At 41.6% G+C, this 18,577-nt stretch overlaps 1 protein-coding gene across 3 annotated transcripts in view; it reads left to right on the top strand.

The window, feature by feature from the left end:
• The window catches only part of PAK5 (p21 (RAC1) activated kinase 5), a 276,764-nt gene that overhangs the window by 229,800 nt on the left and 28,387 nt on the right, over positions 1 to 18,577 (top strand). For all 3 annotated transcript variants that reach the window (XM_081034207.1, XM_081034209.1, XM_081034208.1), the window contains exon 4: positions 3,017 to 3,802. In XM_081034207.1, the coding sequence (XP_080890333.1) occupies positions 3,017 to 3,802 (786 nt within the window). The remainder of the gene's footprint in view (positions 1 to 3,016; positions 3,803 to 18,577) is intronic.

The raw sequence follows: 18,577 nt of genomic DNA, 5'->3' as shown, positions 1-18,577 counted from the left end.
ATAACATTTTCTTTGAGTAATCTGCCAATTGTTCATAAAGAGAGAGTAGGAATACGCAAAGGGTAATTTCTATCCATAATACTGGCTAAAAAGACTTTTAGTTGATACACTGTGATATATAATAAAAAAGACTGATACTGTTTTAAATTCCTACAAACAATATTGGAGACCAAAAGTTTAAATCCAGAGAAAGTAACCTTAAGCATGTCTAAGAGGATTTGAAGAATACCCTGAGCAAATAGAAAGAGAAATTGTAACAAATAAAATACACCTGCAATACAACAGGAAGCTGCTCAAATAGACTTGGTGTTTTTGAGGGTGAGTTAAATTAGCATTTGTATTTCATGTATTAGATGTCTGTTTCATTTTTTTCTTTTACTGGGCTGGCTGCTCACCCTTCCTTTTTCATAGATATTGTTTCTCTCAAGTTCATCTGTTGGAGTAGGCATGGGCATTGCTGCTCTGAGGAAAGGTCCATATATATATATATATATATATACATATATATATATATATATATATATATATATCCAAATATATATGAGGTCAGACAATTAGGTTCGCGAACTCGTCCTAGAAAAAGTGTTCCATACCTCATTGCTGAATATCACTAAGGTCACCTTCGAAGTGCTCCCCTTGGGAAGCTATGAACCAAAGCCAGTGCCTAGTCCACGCTTCAAAGCAATTTGGGAACTCTTTCTCTGGAAAGGCGCTCAGACCTGTCATCATATTACCCTTGATGTCCTGAATGTCATCAAACTGTCTTCCTTTCAATATTTCCTTTATCTTCGGGTAAAGAAAAAAATCATTGGGGGCCAGATTAGGTGAGTAGGGAGGGTGTTCCAATACAGTTATTTGTTTACTGGCAGACAGTGCCGTGTGAGCTGGTGCATTGTCGTGATGCAAGAGCCATGAATTGTTAGCAAAAAGTTCAGGTCGTCTAACTTTTTCATGCAGCCTTTTCAGCACTTCCAAATAGTAAACTTAGTTAACTGTCCAGTTAACTAAGTTTGGTACAAATTCATAATGAGTAATCCCTCTGATAGCAAAAAAGGTTAGCAACATTGCTGCAACAAGTTTGTGAAATTAATTGTCTGAATTGTTCAGACAATTCTCTGACAATTCATGATTCTTACATCATGACAATGCAGCAGCTCACATGACCCTGTCTGTGAGGGAGTTTTTCTCCAGTAAACAAGTAACTGTATTGGATCACTTAATTGTCAGACCACATGTATATATGTGTGTGTGTATGTATATCTACACATATATACACACACACATATACACACATATATATACACACATACATGCATACAGAGGGTGCCAAAAATGTATATACATTTTAAGAAAGGAAAACTGTATTAAAATTGTAATACTCAATATATACCAATAGCAAAAGATGAATACATGTGACGTTTGACTTCTGCAATTACAAGAGGTGCTCAAAGTGGTTCCCATTAGCGTCCAAACACTTCTGATTACGGTGAACTACTGCTTGGGCAGCATTGATCAAAGTGTCCACTTGTATACATTTTTTGGCACCCCTGGAATGTATATACCTATATATATATGAAACATTATACTTTCTCTGGGGGATGCTCCAAGAGAATGTCACCTATTTTGGCTTCAATCAATCAATTTATACCCTTCAGACACAAACAGTCACAATTCATGTAGTGGAACACTATTCAGTGATGAAAAGGAATCAGAGAAAAATAGGCTATTAATTACAATGTTATAATGTGACAACCTGGATGAACTTAAGTGAATTATGCTAAGTGAAAGAAGCCAGACCACATCCAGACTGTGTGATTTCAGTCATATGATATTCTGGAAAAGGCAAAACTGTAAGGATAGAAAACAGATCAACAGTACTGAGGGTTTGGGGAGAAGGTAGTGTCTGACTAGGGAAAGCTCAGGAGATTTAGGGTTGGGGGAACTAATTTATATGGCACTGTAATGGTGAACATATGATGCTTTGTATTTGTCAATATCCATAGAACTTTCCAGCACAAAGAGTACACTAATGTATGCATTTTTTTTTAAAAAAAGTCAACCAGAAGATCAGAGGATCCCAGCATGGAAGGCAAACAGTGACAAAAACATCTAACTATTACACATATCTGACATAACCTCATGGAAGGGAGTGTGGGGAAAAAAGATGCTAATCTGAGTAACTTTGAAAAACAGTGCTTTGAATGGAAACTATTAAGACTAAAGTCAAAAAGAACTGTACATAAACATTGTACTCTAGTTGGTAAAGTTGTTTCGCATGCTGTATGGGTTAATATTCTGAAACTGCTGTACATGTGTATTGGGACTGAATAAGTAAATTAATAACAGATGGTAACCCAGGTTTTTCACTGTCACAGAGGGGGGTTATAGATAAGTAAGGGGGAAAGCTAGAATGAACCATGTGGTACTAAATTAGATTCAGAGACAACAGTATGAATTCATGTTTCGAGCAATATAGATACAGATAGATATAACTACAGATGTGTGTACATACAGCGGTAAGTATACACACATAACATTTCCTAGCTCTGTTCGTGCTTACGGTTTTGCAAATAACCTGGGTAATGAATGTAAAAAAATAGTAAATATGCCCTTTATGACCAAACAGTGATAGACTGTTAAAATTATAATAAGCAGCTATGGTTAAATGCTTCGGGTTTATTATTTACATGGAGGAACAAAGGGAGGGGATTTCCCATGGATTGGTAAATAAGACAGTGATAGCCTATATAGTCTTCTAAATGGCTTTTTGATGTTTAATCGGTATCTCCATTGAGATAGGGAAGGAAAAATTGGCAATTTCAGATCATTGTTTAATATTTCGTTTATTTCACCGCTGAAGTTAATCACCAGTGCTTTTGAAATCATTTTTTATGAAATGTTCCTGGGGTCTGTTTTCCTCTGGTTTAAATTGGATGGAGTGGGGCGTGGGATTCCTCCATCAACTTGAAAGCCTGAAACATTTTCTTTAAAACAGTGTTCCCTTTATTATTCCCAGACAATCGTTAGAGGAAACAAACCCTGCAAGGAAACCTCCATCAACGGCCTTCTGGAGGATTTCGACAACATCTCCGTGACTCGCTCTAACTCCCTAAGGAAAGAAAGCCCGCCCACTCCGGACCAGGGGGCCTCGTGCCACGGTCAAGGCCACCGCGAAGAGAACGGCTTCATCACCTTCTCACAGTACTCAAGCGAATCCGATACCACTGCGGACTACTCCACGGAGAAGTACCGAGAGAAGAGCCTCTATGGAGACGATTTGGAGCCGTTCTACAAAGGCAGCCACGCGGCCAATCAAAATGGGCACGTGGAGAAGATGAAACACGGGGAAACCTACTATTCTGAGATGAAGCCTTGGAAATCCGAGAGCGCCAGATGTCCCGTTGACTATCACGCACACTTGGACTCACTAAGCAAACCAAGTGAATACAGTGACTTCCAGTGGGAGTACCAGAGAGCCTCCAGCAGCTCCCCTCTAGATTCCCCGTTCCAGTTCACGCCTACCAGAACTGCAGGGACCGGCGGGTGCTCCAAGGAGAGTCTGGCTTACAGCGAAAGTGAATGGGGACCCAGCCTGGATGACTACGACAGGAGGCCGAAGTCATCGTACCTGAATCAGACGAGCCCTCAGCCGGCCATGCGGCAGAGGTCCAGGTCAGGCTCGGGGCTCCAGGAACCGATGATGCCCTTCGGAGCAAGTGCATTTAAAACCCACCCCCAAGGACACTCTTACAACTCCTACACCTACCCTCGCTTGTCAGAGCCCACCATGTGCATTCCAAAGGTAACGTTCACTGCCCCCTTCCTGCAAGGGTGCAGGACCCTCCACACGACCTGCTCATACAGTCAGATTCCACAGGGCTGGCTGGCTTTGCAAGTGAGCGTCCGTGTTGAAATTCTATCTCATTTCCTCAGAGGAGCCCCAAGGGCAGAAAATTGAGGGCAAGACACATTTACTTATTAAATTAAAAGTCTTTGGGGATCTCCTATGGGGTTTCTGGTAAAAAGGCAAAAAACCTTGTTTATTTGAAAGCTATTCTGATACACGAATGATACAACTATGATGTGCTCCTCTTGTACTAAGTTCTTGGTTAAGGAGTGTATGATGGTAGATCACTACGTGGAATAATACAGTGGCTCCTGCATTCTGACAAAATTTATTTGGATCTGCAGAAAAGGGGGAACAAATCAGGATAACGTGGTAAGTTTTTAATAAAGTTGATTTTAGTCAACCCAAGGGACGATACTTTGTTTTGACAGTGTGTTCTTTCTACGGTTTTGGTGTTGAAATGTCATATTTGTATGAAATGTTGGTATGATTGATAGAGGTTGGTTGCTGGACCTTTTTCAATGTGCTTTTTATTTTGTTTTGTTGTAACTCTTCTATAGGTAAAAAAATTTTTTAATGTTAGCTGCTACAAATTTGCTTTGAAAATTGACTAGTCCATGGCACCCCAAAGTTTGGGGACCATTGTTGGAGAAGTCACTGAACCTACAAGCACAGACTTTGCAAAATACCTTCAAGAATATGCAAGTGGTTAATTTTCCCACGGTAACTTAGAAATGTTTTTGCTACGTCACCTGTATAGCAAAGTGAAAATGGAGCATTTGGTGACGGGCTGTGGATTCCAGAGGTCTCAAGCCAGTTGAGAGGGACATGACTTCTGATGGCGTGATCATGTACATTTGTGCCAAATGCTCTCTCTTTAATAGCTTGAGGGGCTGCAAACTCTGGAAGGCAAGCTTGCCTGCATTCATCTGCCTTATTGATTGTAGATAGTCAATATTTTTCCTCTGCTTATTATTTCTTATAAACCCAATCCAAGATATTGAAGAGAAGTCTTTTAAGGACATGCTGGGAGTGACTTAAGCCATGCTTTAGAAAAACAACAACAACAACAACAAAACTGTCACTTTAGTTCCCAATATATAAACTTAAAAATAAATTTTGAGGAAATAAAGACCTGAAACATATACCTCCAGTTAAAATGTAAATATTGAGATGTTTCTCATCTGACTGTGTTATTTATTTGGACTACCAGGGTCAGAGTTTTGTGACTGCCTTTACTTCCTCTGTTCTCGCCAGGGCAATTGTTGGAAAGAGGACTATCTAATTGATCCACAGACAAAAGCTATATGAAGCCATATGCATGTATCATGATGTGTGAGATAGTTAATTCGCTTTCTGTTCATATCACTCGCCTGAGGGAACCCCTTCATAGTACTAGAGTGGAATAAAGGAACTAAGGACGTTCTGTAGCTGAATCTACTTACATCCTCAGGTTTTTGAACATCAATGGTTACTTTATGTATCAGTAAAGAATGTGATTTTTTCAACATTATTGAGGTATAACTGACAAAAATTATAACACATTTAAAATGGACAACATGATGATTTGACATACGTGTACATTGTGAAAGGATTCTCCTCCGAGTTAATTAAGACATCTATACCTCACATATGTACTTTTTTTTCCAGTGAGAACATTAAAAGTGTACTCTCTTAGCAGATTTCAACTATACAGTACAGTTTTATCAACTATAGTCACTATGTTATACATTTGATCCTCAGACCTTATGACTGCAAGTTTGTCTCCTTTACCAACTTCTCCCTTTTTCCCCACCCTTCAGTTCCTGCCAACCACTTTTCTCTGTTTATGTGAGTTCTACTTTTTTTTTTTTAAGAGTCTACGTATAAGTGATACTATGCAGTATTTGTCTTTATCTTCTGGCTTATTTCACTTAGCATAATGTTCTCCTGGTTCTTCCATGTTATTGCAAATGGTAGGATTTCCTTCTCTTTTTAAGACTGAATAATATTCCATTGTATATATATTTTCTTGATGCGCATTTTCTTAATCCATTCATCTGCTGACAGACACATAGGTTGTTTTCATACCTTGGCTATTGTTCATAATAGTGTAGTCGGCGTGGGAGTATAGATATCCCTTCCAAATAATGATTTTTTTTTCCTTTGGATATATACCCAGAAGTGGGATTGCTGGATCAGAGGTAGTTCTATTTTTAATTTCTTGAAAAACCTCCGTACTACTTTCCATAGTGGCTGTAACAGTTTACATTCCCGCCAACAGTGCACAAGGGTTCTTTTTTCTCACATCCTTGTCAACATTTGTTAGCTCTTGTCTATCTGATAATGGCCCTTCTGACAGGTGTGAGGTGAAAGCTCATTGTGCTTTTGATTTGTATTTCCCTAATGATTAGTGATGTTGAGCACCTTTTTAAGTACCTGTTTGCCATTTATATGTCTTCTTTAGAAAAATATCTATTCAGGTCCTTTGCCCATTTTTTAAATGGGTTATTTGGGTTTTTGGATGTTTTTTTTTCTATATAATTGTAGGAGTTCCTTGTATGTTTTGGATGTTAACTCCTTATCAGATGTGTGGTTTGCAGATATTTTCTCCCGTTCCATAGGTTTCCTCTTCATTTTGTTTATGGTTTCCTTTGCTGAGCGGAAGTTTTTAGTTTAATTTAGTCCCGTTTGTTTATTTTTGCTTTTGTTGCTTTGCTGTTGGTACTTAATCCAGAAAATTATTGCCAAGACCGATGTTGAAAAGTCTATCCCCTATGTTTTCTTCTAGGAGTTTTATGGTTCCAGGTCTTACATTCAAATCTTTAATCCATTTTGAGTTGATTTTTGTATATGTTATAAAATAGGTGTCCAGTTTTATTCTTTTACATATGGCTATACAGTTTTCCTAGCACTATTTATTGAAGAGACTATCCTTTCCTATTGTATAGTCTTGGCTCCTTTGTCAAAAGTTAATTGACTATGTGTATGCATGTTTTTTTTCCTGGGCGCTCTATTCTGTTCCACTGATATGTGTCTGTTTTTATGCCAATACTATACTGTTTTGATTACTATAGCTTTGTAATATAGTTTGAAATCAAGAAGTGGGTTGTTTCCAGCTTTGTTCTTCTTTCTCAGGCTTGCTTTGGCTATTCAGGGTCGAATATGGTGTGTGTGTGTGTGTGTGTGTGTGTATGTATGTGTGTGTTATATTTGAACACTTGTATTAGGGAGCTGTTTTAGGTCATGGTCATAGAGAAAATTTTGTCCAAAAGCTGTAACCTTTCAGCCGTGAAGCCACATTTGACCCACTGACATTTTTAACCCACCCAATAGTCATTCCAACATCTGAAAATCAAGATACTTCACTTAGAAATATCAACTTCTGGGTTTCAGGTTTCTCTTGAAAATAAAAATAAATGGAATGATCTAGTATCCCTAAGCCAGCGTTTTCACACCTCATTGGAAATGGAATTGGCTGGAGGTGAAGTCTGCCCTATTGAAAAGGACAGGTCCTGCCCAGGGCCCTGCCCAACCCACTTCATTCACTTTTCCAATTAGCCTAATACTTATATGCATTTGGGATTTAATATGATCACTAGCAATCCCTGCCCACTCATTTCACAGGAGGGAAACTGAGGTCAAGAAAGTCACATGGCACACTGAGGGTTTCATAGTTAGTTGGCTGCAAAACAAGGACAAGTATCCAGGTCTGGTATTTCTCCTAAATCTAGTATTTCCCCCATTATATGAGCATATGTTATTTTAGGGGTTCAAGTGCACTTGCCAATAAAATGCAGAGGTCCCAATGGCCACCAACTTTAGGCTAAGTGGAAGAATAGGAAGAGAATGGAGAGAAGGAACGAGGGAGGGGATAATTTGCTCATTCCTTGCCAACTCCCTCTTCTTGCAGACTTCCAAATATAAGGCAAACCTCTCCCCAAATCTGGTTTTGTTAAACCAGAAACAATGGAGAAACCACTGTAGCTCAGAGAAAAATAACAGTTCTACCACGAGTTTTTCAGCTTTGTAATCAGGACTCCAAAGGAGCAAGCGACTGTTCCACATTTCGCAGGAGACCCATGAGAAATTCACAACCATGTTTAGTGAGAGGATAGGAGGCTAGTAATTAAAACGTTTACATGATTAAAAATATAACATCTCTCTACAAAGACTTAGGTGCCTGTGTACTCTTAAAAATATACCAACTACATTTGGATTTCCTGCTGAGGGAAGAAAGAGCAATCACGACTCAGATGATTTGGCTTTGCCTCATGGAAAATCCTAGAGACTGATGGGTCAAGTTCACATTTCCAATAATAAGAGAAAGCACGAATCTTGTGTAGGTCTCCAGATAAAGCACAAATGAGGAGGTGTGTGTGTGTGTGTGTGTGTGTGTGTGTGTGTATGTGTGTGTGTGTGTGTGTGTGTTTGACGCCAGTTTTACATTTTGGCCTAAAGAGAAAAAAAAATACTAGTATCCCACAATAAAATAAAATAAAATAAATAAAAACTCCTCCAATGTTATCTAACCACCTGATTTTCCTGTTGACTTGACAGGAATCAAGGATGTTATGAAATCTGTAGATATTGGCATTCATCTCCCTACTTTTAAATGTTTTTTGCTGGGGCTTGAAACCTTGGGGGGAGATGAAATAAAGCCAAACAAGATCCATATAGCACCATCTATGCCACAGAACTATTAAAACAGCCAGACGTGAAGAGAGAACACTTTCCACCCTCCCCTGCAGACAATTCTGCCTCACAGGGAGGGAAAATGGCTGGAGATACTGTCACCATGTGTCCATGTGTTTGGTTTTGCTCATTCTGATGCTCTCCAGGTACTAGGCAGCTGCCTGCTGAAGCATCTTATCTGGTTCAGCACATCCATTCCTTGCTCTGGCTCCAGCCCTAGAAGCCCCCAAGGAAATCTCAGTTCTGCCAGTTCACTCAGTATCTCGTTGTGTACCAAATACGTGCTTTGCCTTGTTGCACCTCAATGCCCTGTGAAGCAGGTATCTCGCCCCCTTTGTCCAGATGAGGAAACTGAGGCTTTGAGAGGCTCCGCAACAGCCAGGTTAGGCAGCTCAGAGCAGAGCTGGGATCCAGCTTTCTGGGCTCCGTCCCTTCATCAGACATTGGATACATCCCCAATGGCACAGAAACAGCTTCTGTGGATGCCAGGCATTAGCCCAGCTTCTCACAAGCTCCTTTTAACACCTGCAGCAGTGATGTCCCCTTGGGTTGTCTCACTGAATAGCAAGATTTCTCAACCTTGACACTATTGACATTCTGGGTTTGATAATTCCTTCTTGTGAGGGGTGGGCACTGTCCTACGCACTGTAGGATGTTTAGCAGCGTCCCTGTTCTCTACCCAATAAATGCCAATAGCACCCCTTCCTCACCTGTAACAACCAAAACATCTCCAGACACTGCTAAATGTTGTATGGAGAACGGTGAACAAAAGCAGCCCCAGTAGAGAACCACTGTGCTATCACTACCGTTTCTCAAGTACTTTTTGGCAATTTAGGCAGTAGCCTCTGGAGATAAACTCCCTGGCTTCGAGTCCTGATAGTGGCACTGTAACTGGGTGAATAAACTGCGCTACCCCTTTTCTGTGAACTGGGAATGAAGACCACCTTTGCCTCATTATGTTGTGTGAGGGTTAAAGAAGTTAATGACAACGGCCTAATTATTAATACACATAATCTATACACATCAGTCTGTGTGTAGCATGTGGATGGATGAGGGCTGTGATATGCTGTGGCTTACCTTATGCCAGCACTGTGCTAAGCATTTAGCAGACATGACCCAATTTAGTCCACACAACAATTCTAGAAGAATTCAAGATCATCTCCCTTTTACTATGAAGAAGCTGAGACTCAGACACTAAATCTTGATGGACTTCCCAAGGACGTGAAAGCAAGCAGCTGAGCCAGGATCCAAAAATGGTTTTGTTTGACTCCAAAGTCTATATATTGCAGAGCATTCCCATTTCCACGGAAGAAAACCGAGGAGCAGAAAGATGAATAGGAGGCCTTAGGGCCCAGTTGCACACACCACGGGTAGCCCTCACCATGCTGGTGAAGAATGGGTGATGATTCACAAATGGAATGAAATTTATTCTGTCTGTTCTTGATAGGATGGAATCTTCTCAGAAGTTCCTTAGTGTCACCCAGGCTGTAATTTGTGGGTAAAAGCTGGAACCATGGGCTTCAAAGGAAGTATTAGGAGTAAAGATTCTTGAGACTCCTATACACTCACTCTATTTTGAGTGACAGTCTTACTCAATTTTATAAAAGACTGTCCTGAATTTCTTATCCATTCCAGAAGGCATTTAAGAGCACAAGTTCTAGAATCAGATTCCCAAGATTTGAGCACATACTAGCTAGGCTATGTGATCTTGTCTGTGCTTTAGTTCCCTCATCTGTAAAGTAGGGTGTTTCAGTACCTACTTTGAACTTGTCCTGAGGATTAAAAAGGGTTAAGAAATGTAAAGGAGTTAAAACATGGCAGGCACTCAGTGTTAGCCCTTATTCCCGGGAAAATTTCTGGTTAGAAAGCATGTTACGAATATCTGCTAACACCAACCATAGAAACGTCCTGTTCGTGTGATCCTTTGCACAATTTCCAAGTATGGGAACGAGTTCTATCTGACTTCACCCTCACATCCACTCTGTGCAGCCTGATAAGTACTATTGTCCTTACTTTAGAGATGTGAGTTACAGAAGGCCAGAGTGGCTGTGTGACTTCCTCAGGACCATGCAAAGCCTTTGGTGCTGAACTGGCCTGAGGATCCCAGTCCCACCCTCTTGCCCCACCCCCCACCCCCAGTGCTTGCTGTGCACTCTAGAATGGACAGGAAATTCTCAGACCCCTGGGGAAGCCAGATGCTAGGCGAGAACAGCAGCATTAAAGCGAGAACCATCATAACATAGGTGTATAGTTATGACAGTTCTTGCCAAACAACCCGCATTTTATCCCCGTCATCTCCTCTGCCCAGGGCAGCAAAGGGACCATTGCTGCAGGACATCCCAAACGGATGGCATATTAAGGGGTTCTGAGTGAAGCGAGAGGATTCAAGAAGAATGGTGGCACGATTCCCCAGACCTTTCTTCTGGGGTCACCAGTGCAATGGTTTTTCACAGCCCAGCTAGCATTTTGCATTCCCTGGAAGGAAAAGCAGTTGAACCAATGTGCTCAGCCTTCTTGCATCAATAATTTAACAACTCACCATTCTGTGTGGCACTTGCCAGGCCCAGATTCAGCCAAGACTCCAGGAACAAAACTGCAGCTTCTTGTCTACTAAGGATTCCAGCAGAACACCTTTCCAAGATCCTGTAGGGGCCTGATGGGTAGTGAAATGCCAATTCTGGCAAAATCTGATGGGCCACAACAAAAAATATGAGGGGGCAGAAGGCGATTGAAAGAAAGAGAAGTGCTTACTATAACAATGGATATTATTGCCTTTAGATTTTTTTCTTTGTCTACAGGCTCCTGTAGGATGTTCACTAAGGCTCATAAAACACCAAAAGAGGTGATTCAGAGCAATATCTCTAACAGCTGTTCCTTCTGATGGGGACTTGAGCCGTCCTTTGCATATAAATGGGCTCATCTCCCCACAAATGTTCTTGTGGTTCACAGTAAATGGTGTTTTGGTCATTATAAGTGGGCATTCCCATTACCAAATTAAAAACAAAATGAGTCTAACCTGGCCCTGACACATTTGAACCACATTCTGCAGCAGTGAACCAATCCCCTGAGGCTCTTACTTGTCCTTGTCACTGCTGGCGGTGACAGCTCGCCAGAGAAATCTGCTCTGGAATAGAGGATGCATTCTTAGAGTTTGGAGCAGCGACCTTGGGGGGTAATTAGATAAACTGATTCAGAGGTGGAGGAAGAGCCAGAAACACCCGTGAGCTTGAGCATGCTGATCACAGATCTATCCATTTCTTCAAATTTCTAGCGTTTGCCTATATAGAGAGGTCGTGAGCCTCTTGTCCGAACTCCCCTCAGTTTGCACTTGCCATATATTTTGTGCACAGGTAGGGAAGGTAGGGAAGTACATGACTTCTAACTTCATGTCGTAAGGTGTAAATTCCTACATGCCTAAGTAGGAATCTGATGTCACGATGTGGGAGGTTGGCTTGCAAAAACACTAAATATGGTGCATGGCTTTCTGCTACATGCAGTTTGGAAATCCAGCAAGTGTCTGACCGTCCGGAAGTTAAGCTACTTCCTATGTGCCCTGCATCAGGACCTTAAGGAGACACCTTGGTTCCTTACGTCCTCCAGGGCCTGTGCATGACCACGACTCAGTGGCAGTGATAATGCATGTTTGTGTCTTTTACCGACATGGAAAGTCAGCTCACGTCATGTGCTGTGTCCCTTTGTCATTTGGCCAGGGCGAGCATAATAGGCTATGAATTAGGGCTACTCCATTTTGTAAGTGAAAATAAGTAATTGGGAGGAAACTGACCATGGCTGGGCACGTGTCACAGTTTTGCCTCAAGCAGGGACAGCAGCTACTGTTTTATTACTATTATGGTGCAATTGGAGAAGAAACAATTCCCTAATACCCTGCAATCTGAGAGACTGGTGCGTTCAGGACAGCAGTCATCTCAGAGGAGTAGCAGAGGCTGGAAACTCCAGGATGGAGACACATGAGACCACTGGCCATAGGCCAGGCTGTCTGCCCCCAACCCGAGCAAGCAGGGATTAGCCCCCATCAGCAACCTTCCTGCCCGAGGCAGAGAGAATTGAAATTGCAGACCATAACCAGAGGGACACATGAGAGTAAACACACATTTGAGTCACAGAATTTAATGAATCCCCTTCCCCTCATTACCAGGCTCTAAAATGTTTCTCCAGAGAAAGCCACTTATTGATTTTCTCTGGAATTCTTACAAGCAGCCATTTTCCTTTCCCAATGCCATGGCTGGTCCTCTTACATTTCCCTTTGAATCAAGTAAGGACCATTTAAGTTGTCCTTTTCTTGCTCAGATAATAGAGGTCTATGATTCACTTTTATCCTGAATTTGATTTATGTAGAGCAAGCAGCCCCCCATCTGGCTTTTTCATTTTGAAGACGAGCAGTCTCTTTGCTTTATTGTACCCTGAAAAGGTCTACTGGAGCATCACACTCAAGCACGGGGACCAGCTGCCTCCAGTCCCTGTAACTGCGGGAAGTGGAAAGGGAGACTCTCCATCCTTCACGGAACATTCCACAGTCCCCATTCTGTGGGTACCGAGTTACGCCACACACACACACACACACACACACACACACACACACACACACACAGAGTCCAGAACAATCCAGCCACAGGCCTCTCTGCCACCAGTAAAGAAGGCCACGCTGACAAATAGATGCTGCAGCAGGATTTTTTTTTTCCCTTCTTTTCTTCCTCCTCTCGCCCTCCCCCCACCAAGCCTTTTTTTCAGCCTTGGCATAAAATGGTCAAATGATGTTCTACTGCAGAATTCAATTTCACAGTTCAGTTAGGTCCTTGATTACACTGCCAAATTCAGATTAATGTGCCTTTAACTAACATGGATCAGGGGAATTCTGGCTGACAGCCAGCTGTAATCGGAGCAATTGATAGCTGTGTAGAGTTTTATGCCCTGTCCACCCCAGCGTAGCACTGGTGAAATTGATTGATTAAAGGAATTCATTGCTATAATTATTTATAATTTTGATACATCACAAGCCTGTGTCTGACCCTATCCTTGGAGATGTACGTACCGTGGAAGGGTAGTCTGGCAAAGTTGTTAACTGGGGATTATTTATTCCCATATAATACAGACTTTTTCTTTCTTTCTTTCTTTTTTTTGCCCTTCTTATTTCTTTATTAGGTTTGAATAGAAACAAAAAAAAGCATATTTCTTTAAGAATAAATTTATATGGTATACTAACAGGTACCAGGAAGCTGAAAAATGAATGTATGTTATTAACTATTTCAAGGAAGAAGGAAACCAAGACTGTTTGTATGTTCTTTCAGTATTTTTAAAGATTCCTGTAAATAGAAGATTACTTCTCAGAATGTATGTGATTTTCAAGGACAATTATTGGCCTTGGAACAGCAGCTAAGTGGTTTATCGGACTGGATGAAAATTTGCAAAACGATCTAGTCTTCTCTTATTACATCTTGCCATATGGAAATTCCCCTTAAAAGTGTGCCGACCATGGTCTCATTTCTATGGAGTTACTTTTTCACAAAATCACAGGACCGTTCTCTTCAGATGAGGTGAAGAGATGCCTTCCTGGTCTTCCTTTATTGTTTTTCTCTCCTGCATTTCAACTGTCCACCCCTGCTCCTGTTCCCGAGACTTTGCAATAAGATCTTCGAAGATAAACTACTTGCATTGATCTTTTGGAACTGGTTTGGGGCATGAGTGGTGGGAGGTACACTGGATTCGCTTATTAAATATCTATCTTTTGTTCATCCAATTCCACTTCATTGCAATTTTACTAAATGATTAATCTCTGTATCTCTCTCAAGATACTATAGGCCTGCTCATATGGACACCATATGTGCTCCTTTTTTTCTAGAATATATTCGGAAATCAGGTTGTAGAAAGGTTGCACAGTTCAAGCTTTCCTTCTTTTCAAGTGTTTTGTACATGGTTTGAATATGTGTATATGTGCAAAACAGTATATATGGACAAATTCATCATTTATGTTTCACTCACTTCCAAATATAGGATTTCATGGGAAAGATGACTTAGAGTAGGACAATTAAGTAATTATGGCAGTTTAAGTGCCACTTAAGAGGGCCTTGTTATAGAAGAAAAGTGGGCTTTCTTTCTTGGAAGAACCCAGAGAAGAAAGTTTGGGCATTGTAGTTAAACACAAAGTTCTGCTCTGGCCAAAGCAACACTGAAAGTGATAAATTATGTATGTAGATGAACAAGTCATTTTACTCTGTATATATTGAACTGATTTCTCTAGGCCAAGACTGTTTAAAAAAAAAAAACACCTAATTTTTCTTCCATCTCCCTCCTCCAGACGTTATCATCCATCACTTTTCTGGCCCAGCTCTTGGATTCTGCTCCAGGATGCTCAGACATCTGGACCCCCAGGGGAACACCCTAACCAGGCTCTAGCTCTGTAGTTGTCACTCTGTACTTTGCCCACCTCTGTCCTGTCTCTGTCCACCTTCTAATCATTGGAGGATATCTCTGAGACTCTATCAAGGGCCCAAGTACTCCAGTAAGACTGTCTGGGTTTGAATTCTAACTCTGCTTCTTAGCTTTGAGGCCTTTGCCTGACATACTTAAACCTGCTGTGCTTAGGTTTTCTAATCTGTAAAATGAAGCAATTATGGGGCCTCCCTCATTGTGTAACTTGAGATTTAAACGCAACCAGGTACATTTAGTGCTTAGAACAACACCTGGCACATGGAAAATGCTCAGCAAATGTCAAGTATCATTATTGATGTTAGTATAACGTTATCTATCCTGCAAGGATAGACTTCCAACAGAGGAGGTGATTAATGGAAGGGGCTCAGTAAAACACCCCTACATTTTATCAAAGAGAGCCTTGAGTACACAGACCGGGAATGTGACAACAAATGGTAGAAATGCCAACACAGGTGAGAAAGTAGGCCTGTGGGGCCAGTATACTGAGAAGTTGGCATATCTATCTAGACACCCTCCCACTGGGAGTGAAAGAGAGACCTGAGCAGAAGAACTGAGTGGTGTAATCTTCTTGGGACAATAGTGCCACTTGCCTTGGATTACCTGGGGGCAGTTTCACCTCCCCAAGCCTCAGTTTTATCAGCATTAAAATGGAATAAATTCTCCTTGCTTGACTCTCAGAGAAACAAAGAATGAGGCCTGCCACAAATGTGCAAGCCAGTAATACTCATCATCATGAAACCCATAGTTGAGTCATCAAGACCCAACTGAGGGCCATGGGTCAGCAACATGGTGGCCACAAACAGGGTCGCTCACGCATTTCTGCTTCACAAAGACAGCTATCTGTCCACCGTCTTCTCCTTGAATGGAGGGTAGCCCAAAGGGGAGGCCACGTGTTCCCTCACTCGAGGCAAGCAGTCAATTGTCCTTTGACGAGTACACCTTGAGTTTGGTTCCAAAAATTATCCTCTGTGATAGTGGTTGCTCCTCATCCATCACTTTTTTTAAGAATCTGCACCTTTTACCAGCAGGCATGAAAAACAACATCACTGTTTTGTCTCAAAAACCTAATTTCAAAGACATTTAGCTTCCAGTGAACAACTCTGCATTCTGTCTGACTAGAAATTGTCCCATCCGTGCAGGCAGGCGCCTCTTCTTTATGTCACATGCTGGCTGTTGGGCCTAGCCTCTGATAATGCCGCTGACAGTCAATAAAGAAGCGGCCTAATGCAGTGTGGAGCGGTGTTTGTGATCCTTACAGGATACAGCTTTTTTTGGTTATTATTATTTCTAATATATCTTCAGAGATCAGTTATCCAGGCTTGTGGGAATGAATTCAATTTTGCTTAAAGTACAGGAGCAAATCCTCCAAGGAAGACACTAGGCGATAATGGCACGTGATGGCCCCCAGGGTATACTTTCAAAAATAAAAGTCACAGACCCCGTTTCTACTCACACACTGGCCTTGTGACTAGCCTGGGCTTGGCTAATCTTGAGCTTAAAGGGAGAACCCAGTTGTTTAATTTACACTGACATTTTACTCCTCCTATTTTCATCACATATATACATATTTTCCTTGTGTGTGGCCTGAATCCAGGGGCTTAGAAAAAAATCAGCTTGATTTTGAACATAACATTTTAATGCTAAAGCAGTGTTCAAAACATTATAATTAAATAATCACGTTGTCTGATTGTTTTGAGGATTAATGTATAGACATATATAGGCAACTGGTACACTGTTCATCCTCAATAAATGCTAGCTATTTTATTAATATTGTGGTTACTATTTATTTTTCTTTCCTAGTACTGTGCTAATAATACCATTATATAATAATACCACCACCCAGAATGTATCGGATAGTTACTGTTCGAATCCTTTGATGTATATTCAGTCCTTGAACGTTCACGATGACCTAAGGCAGTAGGTATTATTCTTATCACTCCCTTTTTACAGATGACAATACTGAAGAACAGGACATTTAAATAACTTGCCCAATGTCACAATTTGTAAACAGCAGAAAAATATTTTGAGCCCAGAGTCTGTTTTTTTAAATACTAGATTTATCTAGGTTGCCAGTTAAGCCTCATAAAAGCCCTTGAGGAAGGTCTTATGATCCCCATTTTACAGATGAGGAAACTGAGATTCAGAGAGGCTAAGTGATTTGACTAAAGCCATCAGAGTCAGAATTCAACCCTGCGTCTGTCCCTGAAAAGCACGTATTCATTGTCTCTGCTCTGCAGTCAGGACAGGGCCCTGGCTTAGCAGCTACCCTGATCCCTGCTGGTTGGTGGGAGGCTGTCTGAGTGGTAGACTCACCTGAGTGTGGGATTCTCCAGGCCAGGAAGGGCTGCATTACTGGCTGTAGAGCAAGGCAGCACTGTCACATGGGAGTCAAAGAACAGTGCAGAAGAACTGAGAATGGTGCCATGGTAGCAATTTGAAGGAGTCCACTGTGTGCCTATCTTGCTCTCTTGTGGGATAGGCTTCTAGTCATGTTGTGTGATGGAGCATAAGCTTGGGCTACCCACCTTCTTCCACAGGACCACCATGTTGCCAGACCCAATGAGTAACATGCCCCATCCTACTTCACTTCTCAGTAGCATTTGACATGGTTCATTACTTCTCCCTTCTCAAAACACGTTCTCCTTTGGCTCCAGGACACCCTCGTCCCTTAGTTTCTTCCCTACCTCACTGTCTACTCCTTCTCTGTTCCTTTTTGCAAGATCCTCCTGCTCTTTCTGGTCTCTAAATGTTTGAGTCCTTGGACCTTCTCTTACCCACTCAACATCATGGCTGTAATAACAACTAAATACTGATCAGCTTCATGTCTGTAGCCTCAACCCTTCCCTGGACTCAAGTTATGTCTTAAGTTGCCTATGGCTTAATAACTCGCTCAAACTTAACATGGCCCTAACAGAACTCTTGTTTCCTACCATGTATTAGTTTTCTGTTGCTGTGTAACAAATTATCCCCAAACTTAATGGCTTCAAACAGCAACACACACTTATTATCTCACACAGTTTCTGTGCATCTTGTCACTGTGGCTAGCTTAGTTGGGTGATTCTAGCCTTGAGTCTCTCATGAGGTAGCAATCAAGGTATCAGCCAGGGCTGCAGTCATCTGAGGGCTTGACCGGGGCCAGAGGATGACTTCCAAGATCGTTCCCATGGCTGTAGGAAGAAGGCCTCATTTTCTAGCTGGCTCTTGACAGGAGGCTTTGCCAAGAATCCTTTCCATCGAATTCTTAATTGTTGTCATGGCAGCTGGAGAAAGCCAGAGCAATGATCCAAAGGAAAAAACGTAAAGAAGACACTGTCTTTTTTTGGCCTCAGAACACACTTAACCATCATTTCCATCAGATTCTTTTGTTCACACAGATCCACCTGATACAGCGGAGACTGATTACCATACCCCACAAACCTGCTCCTTCTTCTGTGCTCCTCCGATCATTAAATCGCCTGTTGCTCAGGCCAAAATTCTGGGAGTCTGCCTGAGTTGTCGCTTTCAGATTCTAATCCAATCCATCGGCGAATCCTGTCAGCTCTCTCTTCATACCCTACCCTGGATCCCGCCGTTTCTCACCACATCTACAACACCCACCCTAATGTCAGC

The sequence above is a fragment of the Rhinolophus hipposideros genome, assembly GCF_964194185.1.
Source record: "Rhinolophus hipposideros genome assembly, chromosome: 22".
NCBI classification, from domain to species: domain Eukaryota; kingdom Metazoa; phylum Chordata; class Mammalia; order Chiroptera; family Rhinolophidae; genus Rhinolophus; species Rhinolophus hipposideros.
The sequence above is the reverse complement of the archived record's forward strand: the minus strand, read 5'-3'. Positions and strand labels throughout refer to the sequence as shown.